General features: G+C 45.9%; 1 protein-coding gene across 4 annotated transcripts in view; it reads right to left on the bottom strand.

Moving 5' to 3' along the window:
• Positions 1–373: 373 nt before the first annotated feature.
• LOC311501475 (glutamate receptor ionotropic, kainate 5-like) overlaps positions 374–13086 on the bottom strand; it is a gene marked incomplete at its 3' end in the record, with an annotated part of 32481 nt that continues 19768 nt past the window's right edge. The window contains exons 10-19 of one of the 4 annotated variants that reach the window (XM_084563317.1): positions 11420–11527; positions 11126–11329; positions 8219–8332; positions 7069–7178; positions 6725–6898; positions 6039–6204; positions 4810–5035; positions 4379–4507; positions 2291–2508; positions 374–1162 (exon numbers count right to left, since the gene is read on the bottom strand). In XM_084563317.1, coding sequence (XP_084419443.1) covers positions 374–1162; positions 2291–2508; positions 4379–4507; positions 4810–5035; positions 6039–6204; positions 6725–6898; positions 7069–7178; positions 8219–8332; positions 11126–11329; positions 11420–11527 — 2238 coding nt within the window. The remainder of the gene's footprint in view (positions 1163–2290; positions 2509–4378; positions 4508–4809; positions 5036–6038; positions 6205–6724; positions 6899–7068; positions 7179–8218; positions 8333–11125; positions 11330–11419; positions 11528–13086) is intronic. The other 3 variants (XM_084563318.1, XM_084563319.1, XM_084563320.1) reach the window with 3 other exon arrangements.

Raw genomic sequence — 13086 nt, 5'->3', positions numbered from 1 at the left:
TCCTTTTCTGCATGAACTACGAGGATGAGAACTACCTCAGCACAGCGCCACACTCTTTGTGGTCAGCAGGAGTTCAGATCTACTTCCTCCGTGGATCTGTAGCCAGGCATCTGTCGCCTGGTTCAATGATGAAACTGAGTCTGACGCCACTGAGTCTCATTCGACCACCTCAGCCGCTGTAATCTGTCCTCAGTCCTTCAGAGTGGTCTAATCTGCCCACCCCCGTGTAAAGGCTATTGGTATGATCCACGGAGCTAGAGGTGCTTCCTTTGAGTGAAAATGGTTTCTCCCATCCACCAGTTTGGACTGGTCCTAGTGAGAGGTTGGGGTTCCTTTGTGTCCATGACCTTTGACCCCTCTGCGTTCCTTCTGCTCAGTCGTGACCCCCTAGTAAGTCTGTGGGTGGGTGCGTGGGGGTCTTGGTGGGGGGCAGCGGCCTGGGCGGAGGCCCCGGTTTGTTTGTGGCCCTCCGGGGGCTCGCTGAGCCCCCGTCACTGTCGGCTCTGTCTGTCGGGATAGGAGGAGGCGGCGGTGGGAGGCGAGGCAGCGACATGGAGCCGTGGTGGTAGTGGAGGGGGTGGGGGTGGTGATGGTGGTGGTGGTGGCGGTGGTGGTGATGGTGACCCAGCGCCGCCCCTGAGGGAGGGACCCTGGAGCAGGAGGAGGCGGAGGAGGATGAGGAAGGGGGAGGCGGCGGGGGAGGTGTAAGCGTGGCTGGCCGTAGACTCTGGATCCGCCGACACTCCTGGCAGATCCGAACGTGGCTGCAGCTCTGCAGGAAGCTGCGTGGCGGGGGGGGCGGGGCCACCACGGCTGATGGAGGAGGAGGCGGGGGAGGAGGGCTGGTGGTGGCATTGGCACCTAACGGGTCCTCCAGGAGCCTTTGTGGCCCCGGGCCCAGATCAGGGCCTCCTCCCAGCCCTGCCAGACCCCCCAACAACGGCCCACCACCGCCGCCACCGCCGCTGTACAGTTTGCCGTTGCTAAGGCGCATCTCTCGGACCAGGCGGATGGGGCGGGGCCCGGCCAGTGCCAGGCGGGATGGGTGACGCAGAACTCCGCCCCCGGCGCTGCTCAGGGGGCGACGGCGGCGAGATCGGGAACTCTTCTTACAAGAGACGGCGTTTCTAAATTCGGTCAGCATCTCCTGACAAACGGAAACCTGAGACAGACGAGAAGACGCTCAGAGACATTTAACCTGTGATCAGTCTGATTTCATTTGTTCAAAGATTCTTCTCTTCTGATGGTACGGACATGAAAAACCTCTGAATCAAACATAAATGGAAATGTGTTTATCTCTGTGTGTTAATGTTGGAGTGTAACAGCAGAAATAAATAAATGACAGATAAGTGAAGATCAAATGAAAGTCAGACTGTTCAAAGGACGAAGGGATGAGACTGGAATAATAAATGTTTCAGTGTTTCAGTTGATTTCCTGCTTGAACAAAAACATTTCAGTCAACAGCTCAACGCCTTCGTTAGAATTTAAAACATACCAATGATAGAGAAGCAGGATCACTTCAGACATTTGTTTGTGCATCTTTAGGTGTCTCAAGATTACTTTAAAACCACAAACTGGAAAAACAGAACAGTTATTAGATTTAGATTTTTAAATAGAAGCCTTTCTTTTCTTGTGTGATCTAAACTTATTCTCAGTCTTCATGTGATTTGTTGTCCTTGACTGAAGCAGGAAGTAGTCTCCACGGTGACCACTGGTCCAGGTCTCTCTGGTCCAGGAAGTAGTCTCCACGGTGACCCCTGGTCCAGGTCTCTCTGGTCCAGGAAGTAGTCTCCACGGTGACCACTGGTCCAGGTCTCTCTGGTCCATGGATCATTGTGTTCAGCTCTAAATAAACCCGGTTCTTCTTCAGATTCAGAGACAAATCCAGATGACCAGATACCTTGAGTCAGAAAGTCCCTCATCATGACATTGTTCCAGAGTCATGTCCATGCTCCGTTTAGAACAAGAGAAAAGATTTGAAATCACTGACTGATGGAAACTACTTCTTCTTCTTCATGAATCTAATAACCTCTGGTTTCTTCTCTATCTGGTTTCTGGTTTCACACATTACAGGTCCAGAGGGACATTTACTGGTTACCAACATTTTAAATTTAAAATCAAATAAGATTTGATTTGTTTAGTTTTTATTTTTGTGTCTAAAACCAAAGCTGAAATGGACGGACCCAGCAGGATATCAAGCTCTGAGAGTGAACAACTAAAAAACAATCCTGAAAGAATGAATGAATGAATGAATGAATGAATGACATCATCACTGTTCATCATCACTCACAGCTGGATGACCTACTGAGGTGTGGTTGAGGCCGGGGGGGCAGGTGGAGAAGTAGGTGACAGGAGGAGGAGGAGGAGGAGGAGGATGAAGGTTTACCTCGTCCGTCTCCGCAGTGCGACGCGTCGACCAAACAAACTCCATGATGGCCACGAAGACGGCGATGATGAGGCCACAGATCAGGACCACGAAGATCCCACCGATGTTCTCCATGCCGAGGCCTGAAACACAACAAGGAGCAGAGAGGAGGAGGAGCATCAGCGTCACCTCCTCTTCTACCTTCTCAGATTGGATTATCAATCCATTTGACCTCACTTCCTGTTTTATTTTGAAAATGTCTCACACAAACTTCAGACTTGTGTACTTGTATCTTAGACTTGAGACGGTGGATAGTGAAGACCAGACTGGAGGACGTAGGACGTTCATTCTGGAAATCTGGAAACAGCAGCGTTGACTCAACCTTCACCTGACCTTCACCTGACCCTGACTCAACCTTCACCTTCACATTCCACATGTACGCTTTAGTCAGATATGTGTATCTATGACAGATGTATGTTTATCTTGCTGTTCTCTTCTCTCTTTGCTGTTCTCTTCTCTCTTTCTTCTGTCTGTACCCGGCTGGCCTTAGGCAGATGGGTTCCTCTATATGAGCTGGTTCTGGTTCTGGTTCTGGTTCTGCTCAAGGTTTCTTCCTGTTAAAAGGGAGTTTTTCCTGCTCTGGGGGTTTCAGGCTGGGTTTTTGTAAAGCGTCTTGAGACGATTTGTATTGTTATTGAATTAATAAATAAAATTGAATTGAATTGAATTGAATTCACTTGACCCTGACTCAACCTTCACCTGACCTTCACCTGACTCAACCTTCACCTGACCTTCACCTGACCCTGACTCAATGTTGCCCGTGCATTGACTGATTTAAGTTATGGAGTCTCTGTTGGTCTCAGCAGGACATGGAGGACGTGTCCAGATAATAAATAACAGACGGATCATTCTGCTGGGATAAAGGACAGCAAACAGCTGATCGATGCGCAGACTTTATGAAACCATGAAAACAAACTGAGTCGTTAAAGAGAAACAGGAGAGAAATAACAACCAGAGAGTGTGGGTCAAAAAATCAGTCATTAAATAAGGAAAAGAAGACGTGGAGTGTTGAAGATGATGAAGACCTCATCAGGGCAGGGACATAAAGGAAGAACTACTGGTTATTTTCAGTCTGTTTACAAAACACTTATATGTGAAACTGGTTGTTCATCACTCTGAAGCCTGAACTAATTAATAATTAACAGTAGTTGGTTTATATCACATTAGTTTTATATCTATATAAATCAATACTGGATGCATCAGGCAGTCATGGAAACTGAATGACGACATTTTCTTTTTATTTTATAAGTATGTCTGTGAAGGTTCTCAGTCATCCAGGTCATGGTATATCCAACAAAGGTTAAAAAAAAAAAGGCAACTGAACTCTAGAAGTCCAGTTGCCTTTTTTTAAAAATTTTTTTTTTGAACCTTTGTTGGATATTTTATTTTAGAACAAAACACAGAATAAGTAAAGTTCATCGTATGTGGAACATTTTAAATATTTCTGTTGGAGTGAAAAACTAACGTCGGTGTCTCTGAATTAAATATTTGATGATATGATATGTTATTGATGATATCAATAAAAACAAACTGAAAGTCCATGAAGGTGGCCATTTTGGAAAATGGCTGTCAGAAGGTAGTGACTGCAGAGCCTGACAAATCCACCAGGGGGCAGATGACAGGTTTTTAGGGGGAAGTATTGATCGGTTATTGAAGCAAATTTGCACTCTACAAATGCAGCTTTGAGAATTATTTATTTAGAAACGTCTAAAGCAGGGGTGCCCACACTTTTTCTAGCACTGTCTCTTTAAGAAAGACGGTAGTGTTGAGTTGTTGTTGAAGTTGTGCGTGGCTGTGGATGTGTGCTGCTGAACTGAGGGCATGTTGCAAATATAAAGTAAAAATAAATAAAGATGAACGTTTGTCTTGCTGTTTGTTTTGGAGTTGCAACAGAAACATTTCAGGATGTTTTAGTGAGTTAGGGTTATGAATAAAGACCCCCCCCCCACACACCTTTGGCTCGGTGGTCCTCCTCCTTGGGACACTGTCCTCCCTCCCACCAGCGTCTCTTCAGGATCTCCAGACGGTTGCTCTCCTGCATCTGTAAGATCCCCAGAGTGATCTCGTCTCTGAACGGAGAGCCTGAGGAGGAGGAAGAGGAAGAGGAGGAGGAGGAGGAGGAGGAAGAGGAGGAGGAAGAGGAGGAGGAAGAGGAGGAGGATTAAATTTAAAGTAGAATAAATTCCACTGACTTTGTCTCTGAGGATTTATTCAGTGATTAATGTGTCTCCTCCACATGATGTCTCCTTGAAGACATATGACTTGTGTGGAAAGTGTCCAGAAGACAGAGATACCCAGAGGTACCCCCCACTCCCCTCCACTCCCCCCCAGCTCACCCAGAGGCACCCCTCCACTCCCCCCCCCCCCCCGCCCCCACAGCTCACCCAGAGGCATGCCGATGCCGTATCCCTTGGTGTCCAGCAGCCCTCCTATCTGGGTCAGGTTACAGTTGAGGCTGCGGTAGTACTCGTTCATGGTGCTCTCCATCAGGAAGGCGTACTTGGAGTTGAGGACGCGGGCGATGCCTTCCTCTGTGCTCTTCACGAACACGCTGGGCTGCTTGGAGTTCATGTAGTTCCACATCCGCTGGTATGTCTGGTACCTTGAGTTCTGGAAAGAACCATCATTAGTCCAGACTGACGGCAGGTTACAGGATTTAAAATCAGTCTGTAAAAGTTCAAATTCGTCTCGTCTCGTCTTCTTCCGCTTATCCGGGTCCGGGTCGCGGGGGCAGCAGGTTCAGCAGGGAAGCCCAGACAGCCCTCTCCCCAGCCACTTCAGCCAGCTCCTCCGGAGGAACCCCCAGGCGTTCCCAGGCCAGACGAGAGATATAATCCCTCCATCGTGTCCTGGGTCGGCCTCGAGGTCTCCTACCGGTGGGACATGCCCGAAACACGTCTCCCGGGAGGCGTCCGGGAGGCATCCTTACCAGATTCCCTAACCACCTCAACTGACTCCTCTCGAATCGCTCTACTCTGAGCTCCTCCCGTATGTCCGAGCTCCTTACCCTATCTCTAAGGCTGAGCCTGGCCACCCTACGAAGGAAACTCATTTCGGCCGCTTGTATTCGCGATCTTGTTCGTTCGGTCCTTACCCAAAGTTGATGACCATAGGTGAGGACTGGGACGTAGATCAAAGTTCAAATTTACTTCTTTCTAATGAATAAAGTAATGAATAACTGGAAGCTTCGTTTACAGAGCATCTTAAAGGTTTTAACGTCTTTTCTTTATAAAAATATCTCAGAACATCAGTGATGTTGAGGTTAGCACTGATGTCTCTCAGCCACCAGAAGGTTCTGGGTTCTAATCCATGGCCTGACTGGGGCCTTTCTGTGTGGAATTTGCATGTTCTCTCCATGGTTCCTAAAATATTTAAGCAGCTCTATAAACACATTTATGTTTTACTTTTGGTCGTAGTTTCATTATTTAGTTTCACAAATATGTAGAGAACAAGTTCTTCAGGTTTATATTCAAATGATAATCTTAATTTAATATAATTCAGTTTAAAGACATTTCATCACCCGTGAAGCAGCCTCTGTTCTCAGCCGAGGGTCAGGGGATAAGTGTTAAAGGTCAGGGGTTAAGGGTCAGGGACGTGCCAAAGGAGACCTCACCATGAAGAAGGTCATGGTGGACCCCCCATGGATGGTGCCGTACTGGATGTTGGTCTGGTCAGCCAGGTCGTCCGGGGACTCGATGGGCGCCTCCATCCTCTGGACGGTGAGGAACGCCGCCAGGTTGGCCGTGTAGGACGAGATGATGATGAGGGTAAACGCCCACCTGAAGAAGAAGAGGAAGAAGAGCTTTGACTTTCATTGACCCTCAGCATTAGGCCATCTCTTCAGAGCTGAGATCCTTTATGATGGAGGCCACTGCAGGAGACGTCAGGACTTTTAGGTAATAACCGTCAACGTGAACGGTAGCAGGAGAGAGATGGATCTAATAAAATAACACCAGCTGCAGGTCTGAGCTTCATCAGGAAACGTCTCAACGAGGTGTTGATCAGTGAGTCTGGAGCCATCTCCTCGTCACATCTCAAACTGATCCAGCTCAAAGTCCAGTGACTTTAGATCAATGTCCTGAAACGTAAAACCACTTTAGCATCTGATCACCTTCAGCTAATGTTCCTGACACAGGTGATGGAGAGAGGCACTTCATCACATTTTAATCCTTCCCATCCATCCACCCCGACCTCCTCCCTCTGCTCAGTATATACCCACCCAGTTGTTTTAAGGTGGACAGTAGAAATGTAACAGTTGTTTTAAGGTGGACAGCAGATATGTGAGTGAAACATACGAACCAGACTCCACTGACACAGCGGGTGGACAAGGCCCGAGGCATGATCTCTGAGCCCTGCTGCATGAAGCCTCCCACCGGGAACCACAGACTGTTCCCCAGTGTGTACTGGTTCTCCAGGATGTCCCGCCGCTCCCGCAGGCATGGGTGAGGGTTGTACCACTCGTAAGGACTCAGCCTGAAACCAAACACACGGACATCTGTTTGTTTTATCTATCTAGCTATCCATCTATCCATCTATCTATCTATCTATCTATCTATCTATCCTTCCATGTGATGAAGCCTAACTTAGAGTCTCCATCCTGAGAGTCAGCCAGTGTCTCAGAGAGATGGAGGCAGGTGTGTTACCTGGCAGCGAGGAAGAGGATGCAGCTGACAGCCAGGTAAGCCAGCAGCATGAAGAGCCAGACGGCCGGAGAGAAGGGGTCCAGGAAGGAGAAGTAGCCTGGTTTACGACCCTGAAAATAATGACACAGTCAGATATGTAAACGTGTCTTTCTCTCATTCAGATGAAGCTGGACCATTGAGATACTGTCACTTCTGGATGAATTAACGCTGAGTGAGGTGGACTTTGGTTTCCTGCCTCTGTCCAGTAAATAAAATGTCTCTAATAAAACTAGAATGAAACCAGTTGTGTTTCTGGACAAACTTCACCTTCTTACAAGGAAACATGAAGTGGTGAAACCTCCAGGTCCAGTTTACATTTCTGTCAGCCCTGACTTCGACGTCTGTGGTGAAGGAATCTAGCTTGAAGTTAGTTGGTCTGGTCTCAACATGTTAGCACATACGTTTGTGCTAATCTTCCCAGCTAATGGTAGCTCATCCTTGCTTCCCAGCCTCCAAGCTAATGGTAGCTCATTCTAGCTTCCTAGCCTCCAAGCTGACGGTAGCTCATCCTAGCTTCCTAGCCTCCAAGCTGACGGTAGCTCATCCTCGCTTCCTAGCCTCCAAGCTAACAGTAGCTCATCTTCCTCACATGAACTGCTTGCTTCAGGTCCTTCCACAACATCTCTTTTGGATTAAGGTCAGGACTTTGACTTGAAGGAGGAATACATTCTGCCACTTCAGACATTATTTATTCTCACTCAGACATTTATTTCATATAAATGCACAGACGTATTTTAAACTGAAGCCCTTTTGTTGTCTCATGTTGTCAGTTTGTTGCAAACTCTCCAGACCCTCCCACACACTGTTACTGTAACTAGTAAACATGAGATTTCTCCAGCAATAGAAGCGGAGTATGCAGAGACAAACTGCAGAGTTGCTGCTTTTTGGTTGTCAGGTAACTCTTGGCATCGGATCATAATGAAATCCAGATGTTAGACTCTGATTCTGAGAAGAACTGAGTCTGGCGTGACCAGAAACACAACACCTAAGTTAGAGAGTCCTATGTGGAATAAAATGTGTTTCAGAATAAGAGCATAGACAGGTTAAACATCAATCAGACACCTCCTGGCAAAAAGGAGAGAGAATGGTGAAAAGGTGAAGGAGAGTTTACCAGGTGAACCCGGTACAGGATGCTGATCCCCAGGGTCATGAAGGGTTTGGAGAAATCGATCACCTTTTCCCTCTCTGAGGTGATGGTGAAGCCGGCAACTGCTAGGTCTGCTTTCTACAGAGAGAGGAAGGAGTTTAGTTCTGTGGTTGGATGGTTTCTGTGCTTCAGCTACTTCAGGTTAAAGTTCTAAACATCTGTCTGGTGTTGTGGAGGTATTTGAACATCTCTGCACCTGGAAACCGTCCGCTGTGTGTAGAAACACTAAAGACATAAATACAGGAAACATGCAAGGACTGAGACATGAGAATAAAAGTCACTTTAATAAACTAAAGTCTGTAGAGATACAGTAAGGCTCATTATTGGTAGTTTCACGTCTGAATGTGGAATCAACCGGAGATAATCGGTTTAAGGTTGGAGTGGACCCCAGACTCCTCTCTGCTCCTTAATTAACACTTAATTGATTAAAGAGTGCACACTTGTTAAAACCTATTTCTCCCACTTTCATCAGACTCCCGGCTTCATGGTGAGTCACGAGTCACGTCTGCAAAGACAGCGAGAGCCCGACAAAGTGGAGAGTGTGTGTGTTCTGGTGTTTATGAAGCTGTGGGGACAAAAGTCTGGCGGATTACAAGTCCTGTGAGGACATTTCCTCAGAGATGACAGACGACAGGACGACGAGAGGAAAATGAAATAAATGAAATGAAATAAAAAGAACAAGTGTGAGGAAACCTGCTGGCTGTTTGTGTGTACGTGTGTGTGTGTGTGTGTATAATTAGTAAGAAAAAAGGCAGATGATTTGACGTTTAATGACTTCCTATTTCTGACACACACACACATTAGCGGTCCATGCAGACGTTGAAGGATCCTTATTGGTTCTGTTGTGATTTTTCTTCTTCGGTTTTTTCTTTTTCCCTAAAAGTGTCTGCTCAAGACAAACTGTAAGGTTGAAAGCCATCAAACCTGGTAACTTGGTAGAAGTCCTATCATGTCACTTTGCCAAGGTGTCAATACACATGCCTGCAGCTAGGTGGCGCTATAATAAGCCACTTTATATTTTGGCTCATATCTCGAGAACCCTGTGACCTAGAAACAAAATTCTTTCTCCCTCTGATTCCTTATATGGTCCTGGTTCTAATGGACTAGGCCACGCCCATTTCCGTCCGCCATTTTGAAAAAATTGCACCTCAAAGCGAAACCAACTCCTCCTAGCCTGTTCATCCAATTCTCACCAAACTTGGCATGTACCATTTATGGACAAAGATAATGAAAAGTTCTCTAAAGAACTTTATCAGGGTTATTGATTACAACGTTAATGGATAATTAATTTTTATGGCGTGGAACAGTATAACTCCAAAGCTAATATTTTGTGAAGTATATACACAAACTTAATCAAACTTCATATCATTGATAATAATATGAATCTGTACAAGCACCCCAACTTTTGTGACTCTTGTCTCTAGGGGGCGCTACAAAAGCAACATTTCAATATCTCAAAAACTGCAATAGTTAACTTCATGAAATTTGGCATACACAATCTGTAACATATTGTGTAGACGCCCATCAAGTTGTGTGACATTACGTCTACAGGGGGCACATAAACATTTCATATGACTGTAAGGCCTATAACATTTGAAGTATTCACACAATCCTGATGAAACTTAGCGACCGTCATTATAATATGCTTCAGACATATCATGCCAAGTCATGAAATTCGGGCTGTAGGGGTCGCTACAACCACTACATGTTTATATCTCACAAACCACAACGGTCACCTGCTTGAAATTTGACAATAATAATGTGTTGATGACTCCTTACAAGCCCACCAAGTTTGATGCAATACGGTCTATAGGGGGCGCTACTGGTGACTTGTGCCTGTGCGTCCCGCTCAGGGACGACTTCGCCACAGCATGGATTCAGTCATGTCCTCACTTTGCGGAATTGTCTCAGAATTTCCCTAAATTGTTTCTAAGAATAATCTTTGCTTCTAAAGTGGCTTCACATTTGAACATGATAATCACGGAGAGCAGAAACAAAGCTCCTCGCTTACTCTCAAACGTCCAATGAAAGAAGCCCTTATCGTCTCCACTTTGTCTCTGCTCTGCTTTAATTAGAACGAGACTCTCTCCCTCCAGATGTCCTCGGTGTCTCTTCTCAGGGACCAGTGTCTTTCCAGCACTCGTATAACTGGATGACTCTTGTGTTGCCGTCTCTGTCGGTGGATCTAAGCCCACGTCTGGTGCCCCTCACCCCCGCCTGTTGCCATAACAACCAATGCAGAAATCATTGGAGGATGTGTGTGTGTGTGTGTGTGTGTGCAGTAAAACAATGAATGAAATGTCTGTGTTAATCAGCGAGGTCTAAATGTTCATCTTTGAAGGCCACTGGTGGAGCCTCTAGAGGAACTACATGACTTTCTGTTTTATTTTACTGTGCACCTATTGGACCTCTCTGTCAGTCGTACCAAGTCATTGATTATCATCCTCTACACCTACATATATCACATGGTCTCTCCTCTGTTAACATTAAAGCTGCTAAATATTTCAGACACTTTCTTATTTTACAGGATCATGAATTGAGATGTTTGTTCTTGATGTTGTCAAGGATACCACTGGCTTCTTTTCTTCACAGTATGAATAAAATAATAAACCATTTTTTAACCCTCGTGCTACCTTTGGGGTCTCTGGGACCCCAAGTGAATGGACAGACAGAGAGAGATCATGCAAGAGGGTAGCACGAGGGATAAAGGCAGTCATTATTACAAATTAACTTGACTGTAGAAGATATTTCAGTAAAGACAGAAATGTGCAAAGTCTTCCCAGCCAGATTTAAAGACTGAATCTATTCTGTTCATCTCTAATCTACACAGACCTCTGGGGACTTTAGGATGTTGCTGCCATCCCCACTCACCCTGTTGATCAGCTCTCCCACCATCCCCGTCCAGCTGCCGTTGGGCTCTGGCGCTCCGTACAGCCCATCGTCCACCAGTTTGATTTTGAAGGAGAACTTCAAGATGTCCGCCAGCTCCCGCAGCATGTCCACACAGAAGCCCTCGTACTGGTCGTTGCCCTGGAAGTCCTGGTAGTTGGACCTTCGCATCACATACGGGTTTTCCTGTCAGATTTGAAGAGACAACACTTGTTGAGTGAAGGAACAACAGGGAAAATTCATGCCACGTCACTGACACAGTTTACAGGTTTTTACCAGTATCGTAGTGATGATTAGCGTCTTGTTAGCCAGGGTCTCTGAAGCATCAAGGTCCAGGGAAGTCGAGTTCATGGCCAGTGTGTTGTTAGAGTACCAAGTGCCAATCTGAGGAAGAGGATGAGGATAAAGGAGAAAGGTTGAGATGAAGGGATGGAAGGTTTACAGTTCATCAGCTTGCCCTTGCCAAGCTACTAGCATCACCTGTATAGCATCTTCACTTCAGTCATGATGAAATACGTCGGTTCACAGAATGAACTTCTCGCTGCTTGGTCGTCACCTCAGTCCTGTTGACTTTAGTTTAATACAGCTCACCCTGCCTCCTTTATAGTGAATGTCAATGCTCAACTCTACGACACCACAGACAATCTTAGAGTCAGTCATTCACTCCAGAACAAGTTAATGAAGGGATGTAGATGCTAAGTGATTTTCTTGTTCAGACTCCTGAGCAGAGACCAGTTTAGTTCCAGGAGTCCGTCCATCTGTTGACCTTTTAAAGGCTTCCTAAAGATAAAACTTTGTAGAATAGATCAGAATAAGGATAATTCATGGGCTCTGAAAAGTTTCTGACTTGATCCTAACATGAACCTCAAGGCCTTCAGGTTCTTCAGAGATGACACATTTGAAGAAGCAGTTCCTGCCTTTGTTCAGAGTCCTAAATGATTTTATCTTCCTCAGTCCAAACTTGTCTCAGAAAAGCTGGAGGCAGACGATGGAGAAGTAAAACAGAGAAAGATCAGAGGGAAAGTGAGAGAAGGCCACCGGACACATTAGAATCATTAAAGTGTGTTATGAAAAGAAGAAGAAGAAGAAGAAACATGAATAATGTTTCCTGCAGAATCGATGCTGGGATCAATGAGGGAGGATCTGGCTCCTCCTGCCTCATTCACAGGGTTAAATGAGGCCATAAATACAAACATTAAACATCAGCTAACCTGAAACCAACCTCATCACATCTCCTGAACCCCTGACCTTAGCTGACCTCTGTAAACTCCGCCTCTACAATCAAGTCCACACTTCAGCATATGTCTTCGCATCTTTAGTTTTTCTCTCCTAAAAACACAGAGGACCATCTCTTCTTCTTCTTCTTCTTCTCTGTGAGTTTCTGTCATTTAAAAGCCTCTCATTTCCTGTTTTCTGGTCAAGGCTGCCAGTCAGCTCAAACACAAGCTGCTGGTTAGCTTAGCTTAGCTTAGTGAAAAGACTGGTAGAAACAGCTGACCTGGCATCATGCAGAGCTAACCGGGCTCCCTGATTACCACTCTTTGTTCAGTCCATTCATAACTGAATGTTGTGGCTTTGTGGAGGACAGGACTGATGAAGATCATGATGAAGATGAAATACACCTTGTGGCCATTAGATTCGATCAGTTATCACTCCAGTTCCTACTGTCACCAGTCAGCTGGGGAGCCCCTAAAAACATTAGGATTCATTCTATTTCCATTTTATTAGAATCCGTCCTGAGGATGAAGCCAGTGAAAACGTCCTGGCCGAGGGCTCGTCCTCTAGGGAGTATTAACTCAGTAGTTATATGTCATTATAGTTGTGGGCTGTCAACAACTGATAAACGTTGGTTGTTTCAGTGGGGTTATTTGTGTCCTGGGTCTCTGTGAATCTTGTGGGAATTACTGCCACCACTTTACTTTTCACAGGACACTTAACCTCCG

Source organism: Chelon labrosus (genome assembly GCF_963514085.1).
Source record: "Chelon labrosus genome assembly, chromosome: 16".
Lineage (NCBI taxonomy): Eukaryota > Metazoa > Chordata > Actinopteri > Mugiliformes > Mugilidae > Chelon > Chelon labrosus.
Note: the sequence above shows the minus strand (reverse complement) of the source record. Positions and strands in the feature narration are given on the sequence as shown.